The 26485-nt window shown below is 44.4% G+C and overlaps 1 protein-coding gene across 1 annotated transcript; it reads left to right on the top strand.

Annotated features, from left to right (window-relative positions):
* Positions 1–16936: 16936 nt before the first annotated feature.
* On the top strand, positions 16937–25306 carry LOC118596358 (MLV-related proviral Env polyprotein-like). Its single transcript, XM_036207206.1, has 2 exons — positions 16937–17159; positions 22850–25306. The coding sequence occupies exon 2, from the start codon at positions 22873–22875 to the stop codon at positions 23728–23730; it is 858 nt and encodes a 285-aa protein (XP_036063099.1). The 5' UTR covers positions 16937–17159; positions 22850–22872; the 3' UTR covers positions 23731–25306.
* Positions 25307–26485: the final 1179 nt, after the last annotated feature.

The following is a 26485-nucleotide window of genomic DNA, read 5'->3' as shown; positions in this document are numbered from 1 at the left end:
TCAGTCTCAAATAGTGGCCATTTGTTTGTATTTCTCTTGGAAGTACAAATACGCTATCTTCAGCTTCCTCTTGGGGCCCATTCTGCTTGGCATCAGGTGATGTTTGACAGCACTCAGCTCTCCTCATCACATGCACAAGTTTCTCTCTCTCTGATCCACTGCAGCTTGCATCCACTCCAGGATGGATACTTTGATCAAGCATAATTTGTGACCCTTGCTTGGTGGAAGAAAAAGATACTCATTGGCCTTGGGAGAGAACATGGCTACTACATCAACTGTTTTTCTTCTGCCTATATAGTGTTGGGTAGGCACAAACACTGACTCTGGTGACTTCCTGCTGCCCATCACCTTACTATAAAGACAATTAGTTAATAATTTTTGTCTCATGGTTGCTTGCCATCGATATCAGTGACAAAAAAAAAATGCCCAGTGACATAAAAGATAAGAATCAGCTACTATCCTTGAGTCCAAGAGATGCTAAAATCTGCTGTAATGGTGTGGGTTCATGGGACAGATAAAGAGGAAGCACTGACCTGTGCACTGGTCATTTTTCATCTCTTGCCCTCACACTTGACACGTCAGCTGCAGCTGCACCCCAAGTTTCCACTTGCCTGGGGTCATGTTCTATGTTCTTGTTGGTTCTGTATGCTCTACCTCAGTGTCTTTTGTTTCTTATTCCAGGCATATTTCTACTTTATAGCTGGAATCAGCACCAACTCCTTGAGAAACACTTCCTCAGACCTCACCCCCCTGGTGGGTTGATTTGGGGCATAGATTCACTCATTCACAGACATTTCTGTGCACCTGTGATGATCTAGTCCAACTGCATCTTGAATTCCTTGTCTCGAATAATGATATCATCATTCATCTTTAAGTTGGCATCGTTTGGGAACCGACACATTGCTGTGCTCAGCAAATGCTTGATAAATGACTGGCTGGGCAGATAAATGGATGGAGGGAGAAAACAAGAGTACAGGGACATTTGAGTGGTGTCAGAGAGGAAGTGACTTTTAAAGTAGTTCTTGAGGGAATTGGGGCTTTTTTTGTTTAATAGGGGTAATCAAGTCAGATACAAAAGAATTCGTGCACACACACACACACACACACACACACACACACACACACACACACAGAGGGAGAGTATTATTTTGGTATCTGCCTTGGGTAAACTAACACTAACTGCTGATTCTCAGCATCTTGCTGGCATTACAGAATTGAAGTTCACTTGTGGCCAATGTAACAATTCAAGTATGTAGTACCTAGTCTTTCAGATGTGATTTAGGGACCTAGATGCCTTCCATTTTATAGCTCCTTCAATCTGTAATAGCTCAGAGTCCTTCACTTCTACCCAGTCAAAGAGAAAAAGAGAGCAGAGACGTATGATTAAGCCCATCCTGAGCATGGCCACATGTCTGCCCATGTTCTGTTGATGATGATTCATTGTCAGTTTCACAGATGGCTTCTAGAAGAGCTGGAATAGGTAACCTTAGATGTATGCCCAACAGGAAAGGAAATGGGTCTGGTGAATGCCTGCCAACTCTGCTACATTTCTCAAAAGCAAAATCTGGACATCCTTAGCTCTCATGTAAGGAGTCAAGTGAATCTGCTCTCTTTGTCACAGATGGAGATCATTACAGAAAACCACAGCAAATCAAACAGGGGGCCTACAATACAGCACCCATACCCAAGGCTCAGGGGTCATTGTGGAAAGGAGGTGGAAAGATGATAAGAGCCGGACAACAGGGAGTTTGCTGTGAGATTGTCTCCTAGGAGTGTCAGAAGCTACACCTGTGAAAATCTTACCAACACGGCTGCCTAAACATGAGCTGGACAAAGACAACACTACAAAGGCTTATGTGGATAGATAGGGTAGGGTGTGGAGAATCCCAAGAGGCTTCAACCCTATAGAAAGAACTACAGGTGTCCCAGGAATGCTGAGAGCAGGAGAAATAGACTTGCCAGGGAAGCACACCATTTAATCCAATACTGGATGATCAGCCCCGATTCAGCATACATATAAGCAACATTATACATATGGGCAGGTTGTACTTAATGTATAGTGTGTGTGTGTCTGTGTGTGTCTGTGTGTGTGTGTGTGTGTTTGCATGCACATATCTGTATGTAAAAGCAAATAATGAAAAAAAAGAGGCTATGAATTTGAAAGAGAGCAAGAAAGAATCTGTGGGTAAGTTTGGAGGGAGGAAGGGGAAGGGAGAAGTGATGGAATTATATTATAATCTCAAAAAAAATCAAAGAAATAAATTTTGTTGTTAAAGAAAGTAAAGGAAGTCTGAGATTGTGGGCAGCCATTCCAGCAAATGAATGCCTTTGCTTTTCCCTTCTCGGGGCTCTGTTTAACACAGATGTCCTTTGAGGAAAGGTCACAAATACTTCGAGACTGTCACCCCTACACTTTGCCTGTGTGACTTCAGGGTTCTGCTAATACCAACAAAAAGCTGTATGTATAAACTGAAGCATTGGCAATCACCAGCAATGCCAATAAGTCTTCATTATAACAGGGTTCTTTCTAAAGTACTTTCCAGACAGGCAGCCATGAACGGTTAAATCAGTTGTTTATCAAATAACACTTGATATCATTCTAGCATCCTCCTAGCCACTTCTGGAGTGTCACGGCCACCCGTATGCTGTCAGCATTTACTCTGTGATTTAAAAAAAAAAATCTATTAATTTAGGGATTTGAGAGATGGCTTTGCAGTTAAGAGCACATGCTGCTCTTGCAGAGGACTCAGGTCTGGTGGTTCCTAGCACCCATGTCAAGCAGCTCACAAACACCTCTAACTCCAGCTCCCTGGGTACTTGCACACACAGACACAGACACATAGATAATTTTTAAAATAATAAAAATAAATCTCCAAAAATAAATAAGTAACACATATTTCAAGAGAACCATTGATTCCATTAGTTGCCTGAGGGTATAAGTGTATTAATTAGTTAAATTAGCAAAGCCCTGTGAACAAATAACCTGAAAGAAATAAAAGGAGGGGGAAATCATTTTGCCTCATCATTTCAGAGGGCCCTCTGACGGTTGTTTGGCCCTGGGCACTTGGGCAGGAAACCATGGCGACAGAGTGGATGGAGGAGCTGAGAAGCAGGAAGAACATCTTAAGCGGGCTGTGAGTCCCCTCTCTTCCTTTCCACTCTTGTATTCTGTCCTAGGAACCGAGCATCATTCAAGGCAGATCTTCCTTCATGGTCAGCTCTCTCTGCAAACACCCTTGCAGACCCAGCAGAGGTGTGCTTTACTCATCTAGGGATCTCTCAAGCCAACCAAGTTGACAATCACAGAGAAGACCTGGGAGAATAATATAAACTAGGCGGTCATGCTATTCGCTGAACTGGCGATTCCTCAGTTTGAAATCTGATTTCACTGCATTGTCATCTTGATCATCCGCTATAATGGTGCCTAGCCACCGCTGCAGCTACCTCTCATTCATACTATGCTGCCCATACCTTTACGTCTGCTGTCCTCTCATCTTCCAGAGCCACTGTAAAACAAAAGCCAGCAGAGGAGGCAAAAGAACAAACGATAACAACAACAAAGAAAATAGTTTTTATTATTAGTATGTGCTGCGGAGGCTCACATGCGTCTTCAATGATACTGTGACTCTGCAAATTCTTAATGCACAGGGGCCGCATTATTCTCACCTTTGCCGTGTGGCTGCATGTGACTGGTGACAAGAACCCAGGACCATGGCCAGACAGAAAAATAGGAAGGGGAAATGGAAATGGGGAAAGGCCACTGAGGATCTAGCACACTGAAGTTGACGGTGAAACCTAAACTTTTGCAAAACAAATTTGTAGAATTGTCCACTTCTCAAAGTGGACTATATTCTACATTAAAATTGGAATTCTCTGGAAAACGTCTGGGTTAACTCTACTTTTAACAAAATGAAGAAATTTGCAATAGTTACATGTGGTTGTATATCAACGTAGAAAAATATTTAAACAATATACAATGCAATGTGCATTGTATTCTGTTGTGCTTTCCAAAAGATCTTTTTAATGAATACTTGCTTTATAATCATAGCTAAAAAATAGTGTCATTAAAAATAGGTAGGCAATAAAGAGAAAGATTTGTTTCACTTGAGTTCTTTCAGAGCATAGTCCTAACTTTTTTTCTCTCCATGTCTGAAGGAAAAGCTACACTAATGGAATCCAGCCCAAGATATATCACAGCTACCATCACTCTTTGGATCAACAATCTTGGTGCTTCTTTGGAAACCTCCCTCCCAATAAGGAGAATAAGATGTGCACGCCAGAGTATAAGAGTAGAATTTAGATTAGCTGGCATTTCTCAGGGTAATTGGCACATTAAAGAATGGAACAACATCTTTTGTGGAGAATTCTAAACTCTAAAGGGCATTTCATGGCCCTCTAGGGAGCACCTCTGTATGGAGGAATATGTCCCCCGTGAATCTGCAGGTAACAGGACTTGGGGGGATTATGTCTCCAGCTTGTGTTTAGGCTGTTGCTTTAATCACTGACTAGGTACTGTGTGGAATTACTAAGGTATAGAGCCTGAAGTAGGGCTTCTTTAAAAAAAAAATAGTATGTTAATTTATTTAGGGGTAGGGCACTTGTATAACATGGTATATTTGTAGAGGTCAGAGCACAACTAAGGAACTGGTCTCTTATCTACTAAACCATTTCGCCTGTTCAAAACTCTCTTTAATCAAGAGTGTTGGGGGGAGGATGTTCATAAATGTAGGTTTATTCCCATTAAACTTGAGATGTCTCCAGTAATTCAAAAAGAGATATCAAGGAGGCAGATGGGTGTCTAGCTAAACTATCTAGTTCAGAAACACAAGTTTATGATTTGTCAATAGATGTGGGAACTGAAGAGATTGTTGGTGGTGGTTGTTTTTACTCTTTGTTCTTTTGGGGGGGCCCACCAACCAGATTCCAAATAAATCAAACACAGAGGCTTACTCTTAATGATAAATGCCTGGCCGTAGCTTGGCTTGTTTCTAGCCAGCTTGTCTCAACTTTAAATCATCCTGTCTACCTTTTGCCTCTGGGATTTTTCCTTTTCTTACTTCTGTAAACTTACTTTCACTCTTACTCCATGGCTGACTGTGTAGCTGGGTGGCTGGCCCCTGATGTCTTCCTCCTTCTCTGGCTACTTCCCCTCTTTTCAAATTTCTCCTTCTATCAATTCTTTCTTCCTGCCAACCCAGCCCATCCATTCTCCTGCCTTTCATTGGCCACTCAGCTCTTTATTAGACAAACCAGGTGTTTTAGAAAGGCACAGTAACACAGCTTCACATAAACAAATGCAACATAAACAAATGTAACACATCTTAAGATAATATTCTCCAACGGATTGTCCTGCATGACCTGTGAAGATAGCATAGAATAGAGAAGGACTAGTAGCCAACATAGAGTAAGTCCAACGTTCAATGGTCTAGAAAAGAGACAGAAGCATCCAAGGCATAGAAGGAAAGCTGGGAGGTTGTGAGGTCCCAGAGAACAGGGGAGAAAATGTATTAGTGTATGTGGCCAAGTTCAAAAGCTGCTGAAAGGCCAGATAAGACAAGGGATGAAACCATTCCTCGAGTCTCACAATAAATATGTCACTAGTGATGAAGCAGGAGATGTGGAGCTTGCGGCCCATGCTGGATTGGGTTAGAGTAAGTGGGAAGTGGGCGAAGAGCAGCACAAATACACAAGCCTTTCTAGCTTTGGCTGGGGAAAGCCATGCGAGGAGAGGAGAGGAAAACTGATGAGGAATTCAGTAAGAGAAGTTTTGAAGGATATTTTGGGGGAGTAGTTTGCTTGTTTTACGCTTGTTTTTGTTTTTGAGGTGAGAGAGATTCCAGATAACTTCTGAAAAATGGCCTGGCATTTTTTTTAGATTACTGGGTATACTGTCAGTACAGCGGAATCATGAGGCTGTATTCTTTATAGTGATTTACAACTCTGTCATGGCAGATTTTAATATGGTGCTTTTCATCCAGTAAAGATACTGATAGTTTCAACATGAAGTAAACAGCTACTGGCATGAACCATGATAATAGGCCTGGCAGAGAGTGAGCTGTATTGTGTCTGGTTGAGAAACCTTGCCTTATCAAAACTTATTGTCGTTGCTAATGTTATTGTGTTGACTATACATAGAACATTTCAAGTACTATTTGCTCTGGTTTTAACCATACCACTAATCAATGTGCTAAGTAAAACCATATGCTCTTCTTGTGCGTTTGTCTGAGAATGATAACTTTTGTCTTTGAAAGAATGTTACTTTACCAGATGTCAGACAAATTTAATGAGAAAAATTGAGCTTAGCTTTTTGAAAATAATAGAAGCACATTCGTAAATATATTTCTACCAAACAGTGTAGAAAGGGTAGATGTAAGTAGAACTGAGAAAAACAGAGAATCATGGAAGATACTTTTCCAAACACAAAGCCAAAACTACTCAGGGAAATTTGAGTTTAAAACATAAAAAAATTAGATTATGAGTTCTTTACTTTTTTTAACTGAATGAGAGCATATATATATATATATATATATATATATATATATATATATATATATATATATATATATATATGATATATATACGGAGAGAGAGAGAGAGAGAGCACTTGACTCAGAAGGTACAAGTTGGGTTTATAAGGGTCTTTGGCATGGATGAGTCTATGAGTGGGAATCAGAAAACTGTCAGGTCTAACTGCAGTGTCTTTAAATTTCTACAGTGGGATGCTTATCTCTAGCAGAGTTCACAGGAGCGTCCCCCTTGTGCTGGTGTCTAATTCCTAATCACCACTCACTAACACAGGTCATGATACGCACAGCCCTGGTGAGGTCACAGCACACACTCAATAATCCAGATTCAAAAGCCACTCTCTTGCTTAATAGCTAACAACTCCCCACCACTGCCTGAGGCTCCCTTGGCAGAGCAGCTGATTCTCACCAGAGGAAATGCTTCACCCTCTGAGGAAGGAGATCCACTCACAAGCATTGGTCCTCTGCACTGCAACACTGCCTTGATTGCCAACAGGAAAATAGTTTCAGACCTTTTGCACCACAAGAATGGTAGTTGTAGGAATCAAATCATCTGGCAAACTTTAAAAGATCCATTGATTAAAACCTCTTGGGCTATAAGACTCTGAAGGAAGGCACAGTGCCATTGCTTATTTGAACAATCTGCTTTATTGGCTGGCATCATTTTAAGGCAGATATCTGACTCCACAATATTTTCTTAGTACAATGCTTTTTCAAACAGGAAGTAAATCAGTGTATTTTGATAGAGAGAATAGTGATGGCCGGGTGGTGGTGGCACACACCATTAATCTCAGCACTCAGGAGGCAGAGCCAGGCAGATCTCTGTGAGTTCAAGGCCAGCCTGGTCGACAGAGTGAGATCCAGGAAAGGCACCAAAACTACACAGAGAAACCCTGTCTTGAAAAGAAGAGAGAGAGAGAGACAGAGACAGAGACAGAGACAGAGAGACAGACAGAGAGACAGAGAGACAGACAGAGAGAGAGACAGAGAGAGAGACAGAGAAGAGGTGATGATAAAGATAACAAGGACAGAAACATTAGTCAGTGTTGTGATACAGTTCAGGGAAGAAAGGCTGGTCCTAACCCTGCCCTGTGACATGTCACAGTTGTGGAATCAACAAGTGCAACTGATGTGTGATAGAAGACTGGCGTGTCGTGACTAAATTTCTATGCATCATACATGACTGTGTAACCCAGAAATGAGGTTTGGCTGTGTAATGCCTATTTTGTGTGTGTGTGTGTTCATATTGCTTTTCCTTTCTTTGTATAACATCCACCTTCTTGTTATCACCTGTTCATCATATTTACCACAGACCCAGTCTCAAACTGTAACATGTGTTGCTATGCAGTACTAAGCAGACACCCCTGGCGAACTCCTTTTGTGGCAGCCAAAATCGACATGCTCATTACCCAGCACCTGCCGAGCAGTTAGAGGAGTAAGATACATTAGTGCGGTTGACTGTCTTCCCAGGGTGCACAAAGCCACAGGCAGGAAATAGGGAGCTTGAACTTTCTGATTTGCTGGGGGAGGAAATGGCTCATCTTGAATCCATCATCTTTGGCAGGCTGTTCTCCAGTCACCTTCTCTAGCCATCATCTTTGGCAGGCTGCTCTCCAATCACCTTCTGTTGCTGAGGCCAAGCAGAGAAGGAGGAAGCCCAGAGAGGGAGGCTATAGGAGACTGCTATAGAGTGCTTTAGGGCTCATTTCCACTCACCTCCCAGAGGCCCCACGGCATTAAGAGCAATAACCACCATTTATGATTGTTTAATGTATGCCTGGTTCTCGGCTAAGTGCTTTCTGTGAGCTAGCTAACTTAATCTTTAAAACGCTCCTCTAGAGACAGGTATAATTAACTCCTTTTTGCACATTAGGAAACTCAGGCTTGGAGAAGTTAAGTAACTTGCCTAAAGCACACATCTGGCAGTGCTGGAGTCCAAATTCAAATCCCAACCTCATCTGACGCCGTAGCTGTATCCTTAATCATTATGGTATATCATCATTACTTCCTCTCAGTCATGATCCCAACTTTACACTGCGTGGAGAATCCCCTTTGAAAACACATCCACAGATTGCACACACCCGTCTAAGTCATCATTACCACAGTAATGGGTAGGCTCTGTGTAGCCCCGTGCTTCTAAAGCTTTTACCCACATCACCCACGCAGATCCATTCTTTGAGGCGTTTGTAGTGAGGAGTCATCAAAGCTGTAATTTAAACATGCCTCCCCTTCAGTGGTCCATTGCATTTACAAAGATGGAGTGAAATTCGTGTGTGTGTGTGTGTGTGTGTGTGTGTGTGTTATAGCAAACAAATACATGATGGAATTAATTGCAACATTGCCATTTAGTTTTTTTAAGGTTAAAACAGAAAGCAATAAAAATTAGCATTTACACGGAACAATACCCGTAGCTATGAGTCCACCCCTTACCTTCTGCCTCACCTGCCACTGCTATTAAGATTTGGGTTTTCTCTTCTACCCTGAAAGACTTCCAGGCCAAAGTGTAAGAAGAATTATTTGTTTGGACTAAGACAAAGGTAATCTTTGGTGCCTGAATTTGAGGCTTACATTACCACGACTGCCACTGATCTGTTGTCTGACCATCATAGGCAGGCTTTTAACCCCTGTGAGTCTTATGTTACTTGTCCATAAAATGAGAATGATATCGTCAACTTCCCAGAAACGTTGGGAAGATTAAATGAAGCAAGTATCAAGGCTCCAGCATGGTCTTGGTGCATTATAATCAAAAGGACTTTCCCATCATTCCCCGAAATCCATACCATTAATTAGTCCCACAGGATCAACTCTCATAGCCTCACAATATGGCTTCTGCATCTCCTTGAAGCCTCTTGAACCATTGCCTGCATTGACTTTGGGGAGGCCCTCTGATGAAATGCTGTTTTCCAAGCTCCGTCTGATTCCCCCCTTGTTGTGATTCCCATTTAGCTTGAGTAACAGGAGAGCTGCAACTTCCCATTGGGGAGACTAGTGTACACTTGCGCCCTTCCCAAGGCCTGTTCTGCTCACACTGTAACAGTGAGAATAAGTGTATTTCAGATGTGTGAATAGTAACATGGAAGGCCTATTGATACCAGAGACTAGATTTCCCTAAGAGTCCACCTCATCCCAATGCTCAACATCATTCTCATTGGGGGATGCTGAAAACCAACCACTCTATTTTGGTTAACAGCCCCATTCATTTAGCATGGGAGAATCCATCAGTCCATGAGAACAGTGTGGAAAGGGGATTTGCAAACAAGGACTCATACCTCATTAGCAGGTGCTTCTGAAGGAAAGCACATCCAGGTGCTGTGAGCTCCCCGTACCCTGACAGAAGAAGAAGGAACAAAGGGTCCAGGTGGCCTGGACTGTGACACTGTCCAGGTGAGAGCTCATCTCTTCTGCTGCAGGGAGTGGCTGGCTGGGGTGAAGTCACAGGGTTGGTGGATGGGTTTTTAAAGATGGATTTTATTGTGATAATAGAGTATGATTCTTAGTAAGGTATTTGCTTTGGCTCAGCACCAGCCAGCTACACAAGTGGAGCCTGGGTAGGTTTTCCTCAGCCAGCACCATTTTGACCTGGTGAAGAAATCAGTACCAGTTTAGGTGGATATTTTTGTTTCTGTCCACCACTGTCTGTCTGGCTCATGGGCCACAGATGACTATCTCTTCTTCATACTTTTGCCTGGAGTGACAGAGTCTTCGTCCTTAAAATTCAGTTTGCTGGATAGCTGGGTAGGAACAAAAGTGCCCAGCCTAGTCAGTCATTGGCCTTCAATGCTGCTGCATCTGCATGAGAGGCACTTTCTGTGGTGGTATTGTGTTCTCTGAAATATTGTGTGTTCCCCAAAATAAATTTATCTGGGGTCAGAGAACAGACAGCCACTAAATACAGAACCAAAATTGGTGGCTAGAAAATGGCCCACCCAGAGCAAGCTATAGCAGAAGCTAGGTGGCGGTGGTACACGCCTTTAATCCCAGCACTTGGGAGGCAGAGCTAGGTGGATCTCTGTGTGTTCAAGGATACAGCCAGTTTGGAGACACAAGCCTTTAATCCCAGAAAGTGAGCCTTTAATCTCAGGGAGTGATGGCAGAAAGGGAAAGATATATAAGGCATGAAGACCAGAAACTAGAGGCATTTGGCTAGAAGCATTTGGCTGGTTAAATATTTGGCTGGTTAAGCTTTTAGGCTTTGGAGCAACAATTCAGCTGAGACCAATTCGGATAAGGACTCAGAAGCTTGCAGTCTGAGGAAACAAGACCAGCTGAGGAACTGGCGAGGTGAGGAAACTGTGGCTTGTTCTGCTTCTCTGATTGTCCAGGATTCACCCCAATAACTGGCCTCAGGTTTGATTTCATTAATAAGACTTTTAAGATTGCTACTACAACTTTCTGCATCACCTATATGCCTCTGCCTCTGAATAAACTTCACACTCTCCCACAGGCCCTTCAGGAGGCTAGAGGACTCCATGTATCTCACCAGAACCACAGGCTCAGTAACAAGGTTGGTGGTTTCTTCAGCCAGTTTGAAACTCTTAGTTTTGAAACCTCTCATCTGCAGCCATGAGGAGCCACGAGTTCACAGCTGGAGTTGAGGTCACAGCTGGCATTGATACGCACCTTTGGAGAGTTTCTTCTCCTATAGATTCTTACTCTTAGCTCATTGTAGCCTCAGCCAGTGGGACAAATTCTTTCAAAGCACCTCAAGCATCTCATGAATCTTGAGAAACAAAGCAGAGGTTGCCTTTAGCCAAGGTCATTATGGTCCAGCCCATATGCCTAAAGACTTCCCTGCTGTTTGCCCAGCTGAGACATTAGGGCACACAGTGAGAGGGACTGATGCTATGTGATCATAATCTTCACCTTCTCTATAAAACGTCCAGAGTGGAGGCTATGCCGAGAGTCCCAGCGCCTCCACTTGAACTTGGGCTTTTCTCCCTGAGACCTAAGTGTGACGAGGAAGTCAACTTCCATCTTTGCATTCACCCCTTGAAGCGGATCCTCTTCACTATAGTTTCCACACGAACCATTTCTTATTTACATAAGCTTATTAGCTCCTTCTTTAGAACACATGAAAAACAAAGGGAGACCCTGAGATCAAGAGAGACTCCTATCATCCTCACCAGATGGAAGAAAAATTTGCAAGTCTTTTTTTTTTTTCCAGATGAGTTGAAAGAACATCCCTGTAGCTTGAACAGAAAGCGAAGGAAAATATTCCTCTCAATGAGTACTTCCTCTGCTTTCGGCCGGCAAGGAATGATTCAGTGACAGGTTGTACCAAACGTTGCACTTCAAAGGCCTCCAGTTGGCACTTGGGATCTCCTTGCCATAAACTGTATCCAAAAAATGATTTAACTTCCCCCTTGTCAGTGATGGTCCACACCATCAACTGTACACGCAACGTATGAGTCCCCACATTCCTAGTGGTGCCTCATTCCAACTGAAGAATATTTTTTCCAGATCTAACATGAAATGAATCAAGTTTCTAAAGGATGTGTGTGAAAATGCCAAATGAGAAATGAAAATCAGATGCTTCTGAAGGCTGAGTGGGAAGCAGTTTGCTGAGGGGTGCTCTCTGCCCTGATGGCCGTGGCTATGGAGCCTGTAGACTGAGGGGTCAAAGGGTGTGGTAGGAGGTAGACAGCAGTGGACAGTTCTTCAAAGGGTTTATGGAACAAACACTTAGGTCTTCTGGAGAATCAATGGCATTGCAGACTTGCTCTGTACAACATGGGAGGCTTTTCTCTATATCTCTGCTCTATGTTTATCTGGTAGGGTTCTGGAGACAGAAATAAATTGTCCTCATCCAAAATGAATCCTCTGGTAGCATGGTTGGGTCTCAAGAAAAGAACACACATTGTTCTATAGAGTGCATTTATAAACACACACACACACACACACACACACACACACACACACACACACACACAAAGATTTATTGGGAACACTGAGCAGTGGGAAAGTAATATTTTATGTCATAGTTTTTTATTTTGATAAATCCCCGATGTGAATTCCTGTGTTCTGAGTAATCTTCTCACTAACAGAATTAACACATTTATTACCATTTGTTTCAGACCAGCGGCAATTACAATGTGGAGCAAGTTTGTCCACCTTCTCTAGAAATTGCTGAACATAAAATCGAGTAGATTTAATGGCATGACAGCTGCCTGTTTTACCAACATTCTGCCAATGATGATCTTAAGGGTCTTATATATGCTGTGGCTGCTGAGTCTTCAACGTTAGGTAAAATTTAGGAGCTGTGTTATATCACTGTGCTATCAAAACTCAAAATCCAGGCTGAAACATGTGTTACAAGCATAATTATGGGTGCCTTACAACTATACAGTCTTTATCCTTTCTATAAATCTTGACTTGAATACTATATATTTAACTTGAAAATTGATCATGCCCTGTGAGCCTCAGTCACTTCTTTACTTGACCTGAGCATCACACTCATTTAAAGGAAAAGCATATTTGAATGGGATCATGGGATAGTAAATGTATTAAGTAACTAGAAAAATACAGTGCTCACATAGATACAGAATGCTCCCCATTTTTGTTAAGGAGTAATGGTGTTAACAGTTACCAAGCTATTCTTTCATGACAAGCATGTCAATAACTTCTGCTGGACTGAGCCTAATTAAAGCAGAAACCATGACTTAGATAACCATGGCAACACAGAATGGAAAACAACTGATACCACACAATGAACTCCATGCCTCCTAGCATCCTGGTGTCCTTAGAAATCACAACACCAAATAATGATGGGTCTGTTCTGCTCAACTGCATGTCCTGGTGGTGTGAGTTTAGAGAGAAGTACTGTGTTGGAATAGATCACGTCAGTTGCCTCAATCGCTTCTGGAATTGTTTTGACCCATGCTTATTCTGAAGAGAGACTGCTAAAAGCAATGCTATCCTTCTGGATTTTCAGGTTACCCCATTTCCAGGCATCTGCCATCAGCGATCAGAGCAGAGCTTACACTGAACTTTGAGCTGAGCTATAGTGATAGTGGACAACTGAGAACCAACATGAAGAGGCAACAGACCAAAGCTTTAAAATGTAATGGTGAATAGGTTTGATGAATGCCAAAGCTTTTGCTGTTGGGCTCCACCTTAAGGAAGACACTGGAGGTCCATCCTATAGTTTTTGTAAACGTTCAATATCAGAACATACAGAATACACACATTATCTCAAAGTGAGCAGAATTAAAAGTGCTATACAACATTATCCTATATAGAAAATGTCCTTCTTAAAGTCTCATTTTGATTACTTTAAATTATGTCTATAGGCATGTGTCTGTGAACATAGGTGTCAGGTCACCTGATCTGTAGGTCCAGGCTAGTGTGAGCTGCCTGAGAAAGTGGCGGGGATTCAAATTCCAGTCCTCTGCAAGAGCAGTACATGCTTCTAACGACTGAGCATTCTCTCCAGACTGAGCCTCTATTAGGTTTTTATTTTCAAGGTTCAGGCACAAATCGCTCGTGAAATAACCTGTTAGGAAAAAAAAATATGTTAAATACTTTATCAAGTTTGAGACTGTCTTGTAAGAAGTGAAAATGTGAGGATCTTTTCTCTCATACAAAAGGTAATTGAGCTCATCATTGTATTTTCCCTGCAGAAACATGAAATTTTCTCAAGATACTTAGTTTTCTTTTCTTTCTTTCCTTTCCTTTCCTTTTTTTTTTTTTTTTTTTTTTTTTTTTTTTTAAAGACAGTATCTCTCTACATAGCCCTGGCTGTTCTGGACCTGGCTATGTAGACCAGGCTGGCCCCCCAACTCAGAGATCTGCCTGCCTTTGCCTCCCAAGTATTGGGATTAAAGACATGTGCCACCATACTCAGCTCAGTTTTCATAACAAACAGTCTACGATCCATTCTATAATTCACAGTACTAAATTTTGGGGTTGGGAGGATTTGGAACAACCAAAGTGGAATACAAGGTGTGTCTCTCCAGGATTTAAAGATCCACAGAAGAGCTAGAAAATTGGCTTTCAGGAGAGGGAGAAGAAAAATCACATTCCCTTCAACCAAAACATGAATTTATTAGGGGCCAGCATGGTGGTTCTGTAGATAAAAGCAAGTGTTGCCTAACCTGATGACATGGGTTTGTTTCCTAGGAACCACATAGTGACAAGGACTGAGTCTCAGAAGTTGTCCTGACCTCCAAATGCATGCTGCAGAACGCTCACATCCGGACACATATGCACACACAAAATAAATAAAGCCACACTGTGGAATGCCCACATCTGCACACATAGGTGCACACAAAATAAACAAAGCCAATGTAATTTAAAAAAAAATATTAAGGAGACAAGTAAGCATGATATGCCATGCCTGTGATCCCAGCATTTGGGAAGCAAAAGGATTCAAGGTTGTTTTCCATACACTGTGAGTTCAAGGCCAGCCTGGTGTACAAGACACCCTACCTCACAAAGACAAAGCAATAAAATTGAGAAGATTCTAAGTGCTGCTACTGGTACAAGTTATCCAATAATAGTAACTACAGATGCCATATCCCAGCTCAAAACAAAGTAAAACACACAAAAACCAGAAGCATGCTACTCAGTGATTAGAGGGAACAGCATTGGGATAGGCTAGTGATGGCCGCTGTTAGGTCCAGCTAGTTAGGTCATTTCACACGCTCTCTGTCCCTTTCATTTTAGTGAAAATCTCTTTACATGAGCACCCAGCTTTTCTGCTTAATGTTTGCCTAAAGACTTTAAAGGGTCTGTCTTCAAGTTGACAGACGCCATCATCAACCACCAATAGCCCATTCTCTGACGGGTTTAAAACACCCAGAATCCTAATTATTCAGATGCCTTAGCGTTCATGGAAATAAATAAAAGTGTCCATAGTGTTGGCAAAATCCTACCCAGGCTTGCCAAAGAGAACCAAAAAAAAAAAAAAAAAAAATTTTTTTTTTTGGAAAGAGTGTTGGAAAGCGATCTGGAGAATAACTTCAAAGGAACTCAGTGTACCCTCACCTGAAAGGCGTGGGCCCTCTAATGAGGTAAACAGGCTGCCTCAGGCTGAGAACTGAGAAAGTGCTCCCTCCCCACTTTGAGGGGGGAGGGGGCTCAAGCCAACTAGAATGACAACTTCCCCTCCCTCCTTGGAGAGGTTAACTCTGAGCTCTGAAAGACAAACTGAGGCCCTACTTAAATATTGGCCGTGTTTCCTGGAAGTAAGAGGCGGTGCACTTACTAGCATGCCGAAAGCATACAGATTGTGTTGTCCTTGAGAAAGATTGTTATGGCTGCCCTGGAGAGGGATGAGTCAAGGAAAAGGGGACAGGCCATCTTAAAGCAAATCTGGTCTGTAATTTTCACGCTCTGGGGCCCCCACAGCGAGTGCTAAAAGGGTGTTCTAATTACCTAAAGCAGAGGGTCCTGCCTCTGTCCTGACCTTTTTGTTCAAGGCCTCCAGGAGCAAAGCAAGCAACTCTCAGGTAGCAGGGGATCATGTAGGAAAGGCTGAAGGCACTGTGGAAAACAAGGCAACTTGGCCTTGACAGCTAAAATTACAGAGGGCAGACACAGAAAGTCAAAGCCAATGTCATTGTTTCCAGCCACCTTAGAGTGCAGCCAAGCCTGTGGGAAGCTCCACTCCTCACTAGCCAAAGGAGTAAGAAGAGGAAAGCAAGGAGTCCATCCGGCCAGAGCTGCCTTCTCCCGAACCCAAAAGAATGTCTTGTCTTTTCTGTTTAGTTTTTTCCTTCTTCAGATTTTTAACAAAAATGAAAACTTGTTACAGATAGACTTCAAAAGCTTCGGTGGATAAAGAGTTAAAACGTCCTAGTACCCAGAGAAAATTTATTCCCAATGATAGGTAGCTTTGGGCTTCAGATGTCTCTAGGCCTCTAGAAAAGTCCTCCTTTACCTTTGCTTCAGTGGTCAGAGCGACAGTGGCGGGAGACGCTGCCTGTACTGACTCCTCTCTTGTCCATTGGGAACTTTTCTCTTCTGGGTTGTGCATGGGAGTGTGTGCGCATGCATGAGTGTTGTCTGATGGGTTCTTTAGGTGGCTCATAGAAGGAAAAGCAGAGGATGAGAGAAAGGCCTGGGGGCGGGGGTTGGGGGTGGGGAGGCGCTTGACTCTTGGGAGCCATGAGCCCTGGCAAGAAGGGGGATCTTGACCTTTTCTTGCTTCATGCCTGGCTTGAGCGGAACAACCGCATCCTGGAACACACGGTAAAAACATCTTTCCTAAAAACCCAGAAGATGTGCTGTCAGATAAAACTTCCTGGGACAGATGGTTGTATAAACCTGGGACCAAGGAAACCTTACCCTGACCCCGCTTAACTTCCCCTTTGCGAGCACTTAACTTCCCCTTTGCGAGCACCTGCAAAAGAATATATAAACCCCACCCCTGCCTTCAATAAAGGAGACCTTGACCCCGACTCAGACTGACTTTGTCTCTCTCAATGCGCTGGGTCTCCTCCTCTCTCGCCCCCATTGGTCTTTTAGGAGGTGCCTCCTCAGGTTCTCCCAAATAACCTGGCCTGCTGGACGGGTCAAGTGGCGCCTCAACGTGGGGCCTGAGGCACGGTGACCTGCCGGACGAGGGACAAAAGAGGACGTCCTGGAGATTCAAGGTAGAGACCGCATCGCTCGTGCCCCCTGGGAAGTCTTGAGGTAAGCACAGTCGTCCCATACCCATGGGCAAGAATTTGTCTAAGGAAGCCCTTTTCGTTAAAGAACTGAAAGGCACTCTTAGGGACAGAGGCATGAGAGTTAAAAAGAAGGACCTAATAAAATTCAATTTGTCGAGGAGAATTAACGGCCCGGGGATCCACCCCTTAACTTGGAACAAAGTAGGAAAAGATATAAACAAATTACTTAGGGACGGGGAGAATGTCCCCCGATGCCTTTTTTTTTTAGTTTTTACGGTGTCGTTAGAGATGTCTTAAAAGAGGCAGAAGGCGAGAGGACTGTTTCTCATTTGTCAGCGCTCGCGGAAGACTGGTTTTCAGATTCTCCCCCACGCCCTTCCAAGCCCGCTGTCGCTCCGTCTAAAAGTGAAAGTAACACCACTTCGGCAGCGTCCACCGAGCCGCCCAAGATTAAAAGCGGAGTGAGAATTCACCCGGAGGGTTCGGAGAGCTTTGAGGTTATTGATCACCCTCTCTCGGCTCCGCCCTCGCGTACTCCCTCTCTTATTGACAAACCCATTCCCAAAGACCCTTCTCTTCCTTTAATAAAACCGCCTCCGCCCGCCCGGCCGCCAAGGAGATTTATCCCCGCCTCCGAAGGGGTGCTTCTGGCGATGATTGGCTAGACCCTGCTTCTGAGTTTGACTTAGAAGAGGAGGCAGCCCGATATGAAAGAGAGATATGACCCCCCACCTTGTCGAGTCAGCCACAAATCCTTGCCGCCAGCCGCTCAAAACCTTGGGGAATTCTTAATTGACCTCCACTGCCTCCTTATACCCCCAACCCACTACCCTCTGCCCCGACTGTCCCCTCCCAAGGAATCATAATTAGATGACCACTAGAACCCATACCAGGCATGAGAGAACTCCTGGAAACTAAGAAAGCCCTCCAAACACAGATTACTGGGCTCAAGGAGGTTCTCTCCATGAAACAGGAACTGCGAGATCTCACTCAACAAATACAGGAGTTACAGTTAGATCTCTCTAAGGAGACTAACGCTTCTCTTCCCTTTTTACCACAACGAGAAAGGTCTGGCACCCCACAGGCAGTCAATACCAAACCCTACAAAAAAAGAGCTAGACAACCTACCCCCCCCCCCCATCTCCCTCTCCTTTCCCGTTATGACCCGCTCTGCGGGGGATGGAGGAACCGAGGGAAAAGAAGAGACAGGAGAACAGGAAGGGGAAACCTCAGATCAGGAACCAGAAAACCTGGGCACAGGGGATGAGAGTGCCAATAGCCAGGTCATATATAAAAAAATAAGAATTAGACATTTCAAAGATTTACATTCAGCAGTCAAAAATTATGGCATCAATGCACCTTTCACCATTGCTATCCTTGAAGCTACCCCATGAGTGGAATAAAATTGCTCAATCAGTACTGACCCGCAGCCAATTCTTAAACTGGAAGGCAGAATTCATAGATCGGGCTGAGACACAAGCTGTCATAAACAAAAAGAGCCCACAAATGGCCTCATGGTCCTCCGATAAGATTACAAGAAGAGGCAACTATGCCACAGAAGAGAAACAACAAAAATTACCCATAGGACTTTTAGCCCAGACAGCCCAAGAAGCTATGGCCGCTTGGCGAGCCGTGCCCACAACCGGAGCAGCCACCACTGCCTTGTCCAAGATAATCCAAGGCAATAATGAGCCTTATGCCCAATTTGTTGCCAGGTTATCAGAGGCAGCCGAATGGGTCCTGGGGGAGGACGGCCTGGAAAATATTTTGATTAAACAATTAGCTATAGAAAATGCCAACTCTGCCTGTAGAGCGGCATTGCGGGGCAAAACCAAAGCCATGGATCTTAATGGCATGATTGAACTGTGTAGTGATGTGGATTCCTTTGATCACAAAATTTCCAAAACCATCAGCTTGGCCATAGGCGCTGTGCTCCAGGCCCAGGTAGAGGTCCTAAAGGCGGAGGAAGAAACTGTTTCAGATGCGGACAGGCAGGCCATTTCGCCAGAGAATGCCCCAACACCCTGGGCAGAGAAACCCCCCTCGCTAATAGCTCAGGGGACCTGCCCCGGGGACTATGCCCTAGATGTAAGAAGGGGAGGCATTGGGCCCGGGACTGTCGCTCCAAAACTGATGCTGGTGGCCAGCTCTTGCCTGCGGTCTCCGGGAAACGGGCCACGGGCCCCATTCAGGGGCCCGAACTAGCTAACAACATCCCGAGCCACGGCAGGGAGTGCAGGACTGGACCTCTGTTCCTCCACCACCCAGATTGTAACCCCGGAAGAGGCACAGTGATTATAGAGACCCGGATCCTTGCCCCCCCCACCCCTGGGATGTTCTTTCTTTCTTGTTATAGGCTGAGCTTCCAGCTCACTGCAAGGACTCTCTATCATTCCTTCCATAGTTGATTCTGATTATCAAGGAGAAATAAAAATCTTGGCCCTAGCCTCTCAGGGTCCTATCACCATTCCCGTGGGCCAACGTATCGCTCAGGCTCTCCCTCTCCCGATGGTTGGACAATTTCCCCATAAGGGTCCAACTCGTGGCCTTTCGGAACCAGGATCATCAGACATATTCTGGGTCCAACAATTAACAGAGAGCCGACCTACAATTAAACTTTCTCTGGAGGGAAAACAATTTCTGGGCCTTTTGGACACAGGCGCTGATGCCACTGTCATAGTCAAAAAATACTGGCCTGATTCATGGCCACTGGAGCCCATTGCCACACATTTAAAGGGGATAGGCCAAATCCAAAATACACTGCAAAGCTCTAGATTCCTAAAATGGGAGGACCCCAGGGGAAATACTGGAACAGTAAGGCCCTTTGTGGTTGAAGGGTTGCCAATAAACCTGTGGGGAAAAGATATCATGACACAGATGGGGATCATCATGATGAGTCCCAATGATAAAGTGACCCATATGATGCTAAAGACAGGCTTTCTGCCTGGAAAAGGGTTAGGAAAGTTTGAGCAGGGGCAAACTCAGCCCATCATGCCCGTCCCCAAGCTAGACAAAAGGGGATTAGGGACGGACCTTTTTTCCTAAGGACCACTGCTCCTCCTGCACGACAAGCCGATAAAATAACTTGGAAGTCTGACTAACCGGTTTGGATAGACCAGTGGTCCATGCCTCAGGAAAACGTTTAAGCTGCCCTCCAGTTGGTGCAGGAACAATTAGAGCAAGGGCATCTTGAGCCTTCCACACCTCCATGGAACACTCCCATTTTTCTAATAAAGAAAAAACTGGAAGATGGAGGTTATTACAGGATCTTAGAGAAGTAAATAAGACTATGGTCCCCATGGGGGCATTACAGCCTGGATTGCCATCTCCTGTGCCCATCCCTAAAAAATATTTTAAGATTGTTATAGATATTAAAGATTGCTTTTTTTTTCTATCCCCTTGCATCCTCTGGATTGCAAATGATTTGCCTTCTCTATACCTGTTGTGAATCATGTTGGACCCAACCCCCGATTTCAATGGAAAGTATTGCCCCAAGGTATGGCCAATTCACCGACATTATGTCAAAAATATGTAGCTCAATACATTGATCCGGTGAGGATCCAGTACCCTGACGCTTATATTATACACTATATGGATGATCTATTAATAGCAGGAAAGTCTGAAGAAAAAACACAATATATAGCCCAAAAGATAATTACTTTACTTCAGGGCCACGGATTTTATATCGCCCCAGAAAGGATACAAACCCAATACCCCTTCTTGTTTTTAGGATTTGAGTTACATCCAGACCTTCTTTATACCCAGAAAATTCAGATCAAGAGAGGCAAGCTCCGTTGTCTTAATGACTTCCAGAAGCTTCTGGGGGATATCAATTGGCTACGACCTTATTTAAAAATAACCAAGGGAGAAGTACGTCTCCTCGAAGATATTCTCAAAGGGGATTCTGATCCTCGGTCCCCCAGATGTCTTACTGTAGATGCAGAAAAGGCACTACAAAAAATTGAGTCAGCCATCGCCCAACAACACACAGGATATTTTGAGCCGACCTTACCCTTATATTTGATCATTTTCTCTACAGATTTTGCCCCCACGGGCCTGCTCTGGCAAGAGCCCGTGCCCCTACTTTGGGTACACCTTCCTGTTGCAAAAAGAAAAATTCTTCCCACCTACCCCTCTTTGGTTTGCCAATTGATCATGCTAGGGATAAAAAACTTCCACACGATACTTTGGGCGAGACCCTGATATTATTATTATGCCATATGATAACGAACAGCTTGAATGGCTGTGCACCCGTAGTCCTGATTGGGCCATCCTTGTTTGTACCTATATAGGGAAATTTGATACACAGATGCCCAGTAATAAACTCCTACAGTTCTTTTCCCTCACCTCTTTTGTTTTTCTCAAAAATACCCGAACGGAGCCCATCCCAGATTCCCCTGTACTTTTCATAGATGGGTCGAAAAATGATAGGGCTGCCTTATGTCTTCAATGGCCAAAAGAATGTTATGACAACTCCTTTCAAGTCAGCTCAGTTGGTGGAGTTATATGCTGCACTTGTTGTCTTTAAAGATTTTAAAAATTGCTCCTTTAATTTATATTCAGATAGTCGATATGTGGTAGGGGCTTTACAGGCTCTGGAAATGGTCCCAGTTATTCAACCTATTACTTCTACCTTCCAAATGTTTTCTGAACTACAAGAGAGTTAATCCGACAGGTCATTACCCTTTTATGTTGGCCATATTCATGCCCACACAGGCCTGCCTGGACCCTTGGCTCGGGGAAATGAGCTTGCTGATTCTGCTACACGTTCTATCTTAATATCTCATCTGGAACATGACCAGATAGCAGCCGCTTGTGAGGCTCACCGCCTTCATCATCTCAATGCTCAAACTTTGAGACAAAGGTTCTCAATTACCAGGGAGCAAGCTAGGGAAATTGTAAAAAGCTGTAAAAATTGCCTGATGCTCCTACCTGAACCCCATTATGGAGTAAACCCCAGAGGGCTTATACCTGGACAAATATGGCAGATGGATGTCACCCATGTTCCCTCTTTTGGTAAATTAAAGTTCATACATGTTACTGTAGACACCTTCTCTGGATTTATTTGTGCCTCCGCTCACAGTGGAGAAGCCACTAGAGATGTTATCAATCATATGTTATATGCCTTCACAGTGCTGGGCCAGCCAAAATGTGTAAAAACTGATATGGCCCAGGATATTCTAGTAATAAATTTAAACAGTTTTGTTTACAATTAGAAATTAAACACATCACTGGAATACCCTATAACCCTCAAGGCCAGGGTATGGTGGAGAGAGCTCACCAAACTTTAAAAAATACTCTTAGCAAACTCAGCTCACAAGAGACACTGTTTCCCTTTAAGGGAAACCAAAAGGCTCTGTTTTCTCATGCCCTTTTTGTGTTAAATTTTTTGACATTGGATATTTTTGGAAAATCTGCGGCCTAACGGCACTGGCACCCAGAGACCAAACAAGGGTATGCTCAGGCCCTTTGGAAAGACCCAATCACCGGAAGATGGGGCGGCCCTGATCCAGTTATTATTTGGGGAAAAGGGTCTGCATGTATCTATGATTCCAAGGAGAATGGGGCCTGCTGGCTACCTGAGAGACTGGTCAAGCCATATACTGCCCCGAAAACCCAATCTAAAATCAATGGCCAAGATTAATGATCATCACTGTTTATGATGTCCAGACCTTAACCCTGAGACAAAGATTTTTCTCTCTCTCTCTTCAGGTGTGGTTGAAGCCTCCTACAGAATGAGGAATTCTGCCCTTACCTGCCTTATCACGTGGCTCGCGCTGATACCTGCTGTTGACACCAATCCCAGCCCTCATCTCTCAGTTCAACAAACCTGGCTTATTGTGAACCCCAATACTGGAACCATTGCCAATTCTACCTCCTCTAGTACATTCCCAAAAGGGGCATGGTTCCCAGACTTGTATGTAGACCTTTGTGATATAGTGGGAGGAGACTGGGATCCCTCTGACCAGGAGCCCTTCCCGGGGTATGGCTGTTCCTCCCCAGGGCAACGTCATAGTACCAGGAATCAGAGATTTTATGTCTGCCCTGGACATGGTCGGTCCCAGGCCCAGTTAAAAAAATGTGGAGGCCCAGGGGATGGCTTCTGCGCTGCCTGGGGGTGTGAAAGCTCCGGTCGTATCTGGTGGTCTCCCCCTGTAAAAGATGACCTCATCAAGGTCGAGGCTTGGGATCGGGACATGGTGGGTACAGGCAAATGTAATGGACAGCCCTGCAGACCCTGTTATGATTCTTCTAGATGGCCTAACAGATCATGGACCACTCAAGGAGGCCGTTGCAATGGATTAAAAATCACATTCACTGATAAAGGCAAAAAGGCAGACTGGATACAGGGTAAAACTTGGGGGCTTCGCCTGTATCGGACAGGCTATGACCCCGCTACCACCTTCACCATCAGGCTTCAAATCGATACCATATCCCCGGTCCCTGTAGGACCAAACCCTGTATTGCCCAAACAGCGGCCCCCTGCCCGGCCCACTTTGAGCATTTCCCCGCCTAAAAACCCTAATGTTACCATTGTTAGCCCCACCTTGGTTGATGCCATTCCCAATGCCACCTTACTGCCCCAGCCATGAACTGGGGATAGGTTGATTGATTTGGTTCAGGGAGTTTATCTAGCCCTAAATGCTACATACCCAGAAAAGACTCTGGGATGCTGGCTTTGTCTTACCTCCAGCCCACCCTACTATGAAGGAATTGCCTTTCAATCCGAGGCTAACAATCTCACCTCTCCAAGCACTAAATGTCAAACCAGACCCCATAAGCTAACACTTGCTGAGGTCTCCGGACAGAGCTTCTGTTTGGGTAAAGTCCCATCTACCCATAGCCATCTATGTAACCAGACATTGACACCATATAAAGGGAGTTAGTTATTACTTAGAGGCACGTAACGGGTCCTACTGGGCCTGTAATACTGGGCTGACCCCTTGTGTGTCTGCTCAGATATTTAATGAGTCCCATGAATTTTGTGTGTCCAGTTATGGCCTCGTGTCACTTACCACCAAGAGGACTCAATCATAAAATTCTTTGAACAAAGGGGTAGATATACTCGTGAACCTGTATCCATGACTATCGCTCTTTTGTTAGGTGTTGGAGGCATTGCAGCCGGGATTGGTACAGGGACAACCGCCCTCGTACAAGGCAATCATCTAACGCAACTACAGCTAGCCACGACTACCGATTTAGAGGCCATAGAAAAATCTATTTCTGCACTTGAGAAATCCTTAACCTCGCTCTCTGAGGTGGTGTTGCAAAACAGGAGGGGTTTAGATTTATTGTTTTTAAAAGAGGGAGGGTTATGTGCAGCATTAAAAGAAGAATGTTGCTTTTATGCTGATCATACTGGCATAGTTAGGGAATCCATGGATAAGCTACGTGAAAGATTAGCCCAAAGAAAATGTGACTTTGATAATCAAAGGGGCTAGCTCGATGGCTGGCTTCGCGAATCCCCCTGGCTTTCCACCCTGCTCCCAACCATCCTGGCTCCTTTAATTGTTTTCATCCTCCTCCTCACCTTTGGTCCCTGGGTTTTTCAGCGACTGACACAGTTTATCAAAAATCAAATTGATTCGGCCTTGACTAAAAGTATTTCGGTACACTATCATTGACTAGAAACGCATGACCAGGCCAGCAAGAGTTATGACAGGCTCAGATTTGGGGCCCTATGACAAGCCCCCTCTACCTTTCCTCCCATAGCTAGAAGGTACTCAATGATGGGATTATTATGGGGCCTGGACCAGATGCAACAGTGTACAGAGGTCGTCGAGACCAGCTCAACAAGGCACACTGCTTGATCCGGGATGCCCCCCATATAGCCTAAGACAGGGGCCTTCTCAGAGGAATATGGCCTTAATTTAGAAAAGAGGGGGAATTGTTGGGAGCCATGAGCCCTGGCAAGAAGGGGGATCTTGACCTTTTCTTGCTTCATGCCTGGCTTGAGAGGAACAACCACATCCTAGAACACACGGTAAAAACATCTTTCGTAAAAACCCACAAGATGTACTGTCAGATAAAACTTCCTGGAACAGATGGTTGTATAAACCTGGGACCAAGGAAACCTTACCCTGACCCCGCTTAACTTCCCCTTTTCGAGCACCTGCAAAAGAATATATAAACCCCACCCCTGCCTTCAATAAACGAGACCTTGACGCGACTCAGACTGACTTTCTCTCTCTCAATGTGCTGGGTCTCCTCCTCTCTCGCCCCCATTGGTCTTTCAGGAGGTGCCTCCTCAGGTTCTCCCAAATAACCTGGCCTGCTGGACGGGTCACTTGACCACACAGCTGCCATGACAGGCTTAGAGGCACAGATACCTCTTCTGGCAGGTAACACCTGGACCCAGGAAAAGCTATAAGCTGACCCAGTGCGGCCCGCATCTAAGACATTTCAAACATTCCCCATCCCCCAGACACATGTCAGCCAATCAGGGTCCTGGAAATCTCCTCACCCCAACCTCTGCTATGATAAACTCCCTACCCTGCCTGGGCTCTGGGCTCTCTTCTCTCATCACTTTGTCCAACAGGGAGTCCAATCTCTGAGCTTGAAAATAAAGTCTCTTTGCTTTTACAAATGGGATCTGGTCTCTGTGGTGATCTTTTGGGGGTCCCTGCAATCTGGGCATAACAGGCAAAAAGCCTTAAGGTCTTTCCTGACTTCTGTCCTGTCAGCGGCTTGGTGACCCTTTTTGAATGTCACGAACAGGAGGCATCTGATAGTACATCACTAAAACTTCTTCCCTGTAGTAACAAATTGTTTCTCCCCATTGTTAATTTCACTGCCTCCTTGCCAACACCTTTATCCTTACAGACACTATGCTTCTCTTTCTTCTCCAGCAATGCACCCCAGTTCTTCTGCCTGTCCTCCAAGGCACTGTGTCTCTAGAACGAAGGAGTTCATTGCTCTCAACCTCAACCGCCTCTGCTCTTTTCTGAAGTTGTATCTCAGTGGTGGCCTGAAACGCAGAAGAACATGCAATGAAAAGCCTGACCGGGACCTAAGCACAAGAATGTCCCTCAGCATCAACATGTTAGACCAATGGGTAGCACTCTCGATGGAGGAAGAGGAGTGGAGAGAACCTGCTATCCACGTGGGTATCGGGACTGCTCCTTCAGGGTCCCCAAGCAGGACCCCAGCCCCTTCCTCAGTTCATGGGCTCATTACTTCTAGCTCCATGAAAACTTATTGGGACAACAGGCTTGGTCTGAAGCAATTTCAATTGCTTTAATGGTTGAGTGTATGCGATGTTTTCATTTTCCCTCTGAAATACAAGACAAATACATCTTTCTCTTTGAAGTTCATCCTAGAGGCATGTTGCTTCATTTAAAAAAAAAA

This window comes from Onychomys torridus, chromosome 15, assembly GCF_903995425.1.
Source record: "Onychomys torridus chromosome 15, mOncTor1.1, whole genome shotgun sequence".
NCBI lineage: Eukaryota > Metazoa > Chordata > Mammalia > Rodentia > Cricetidae > Onychomys > Onychomys torridus.
This window is presented reverse-complemented; position numbering and strand designations above follow the sequence as displayed.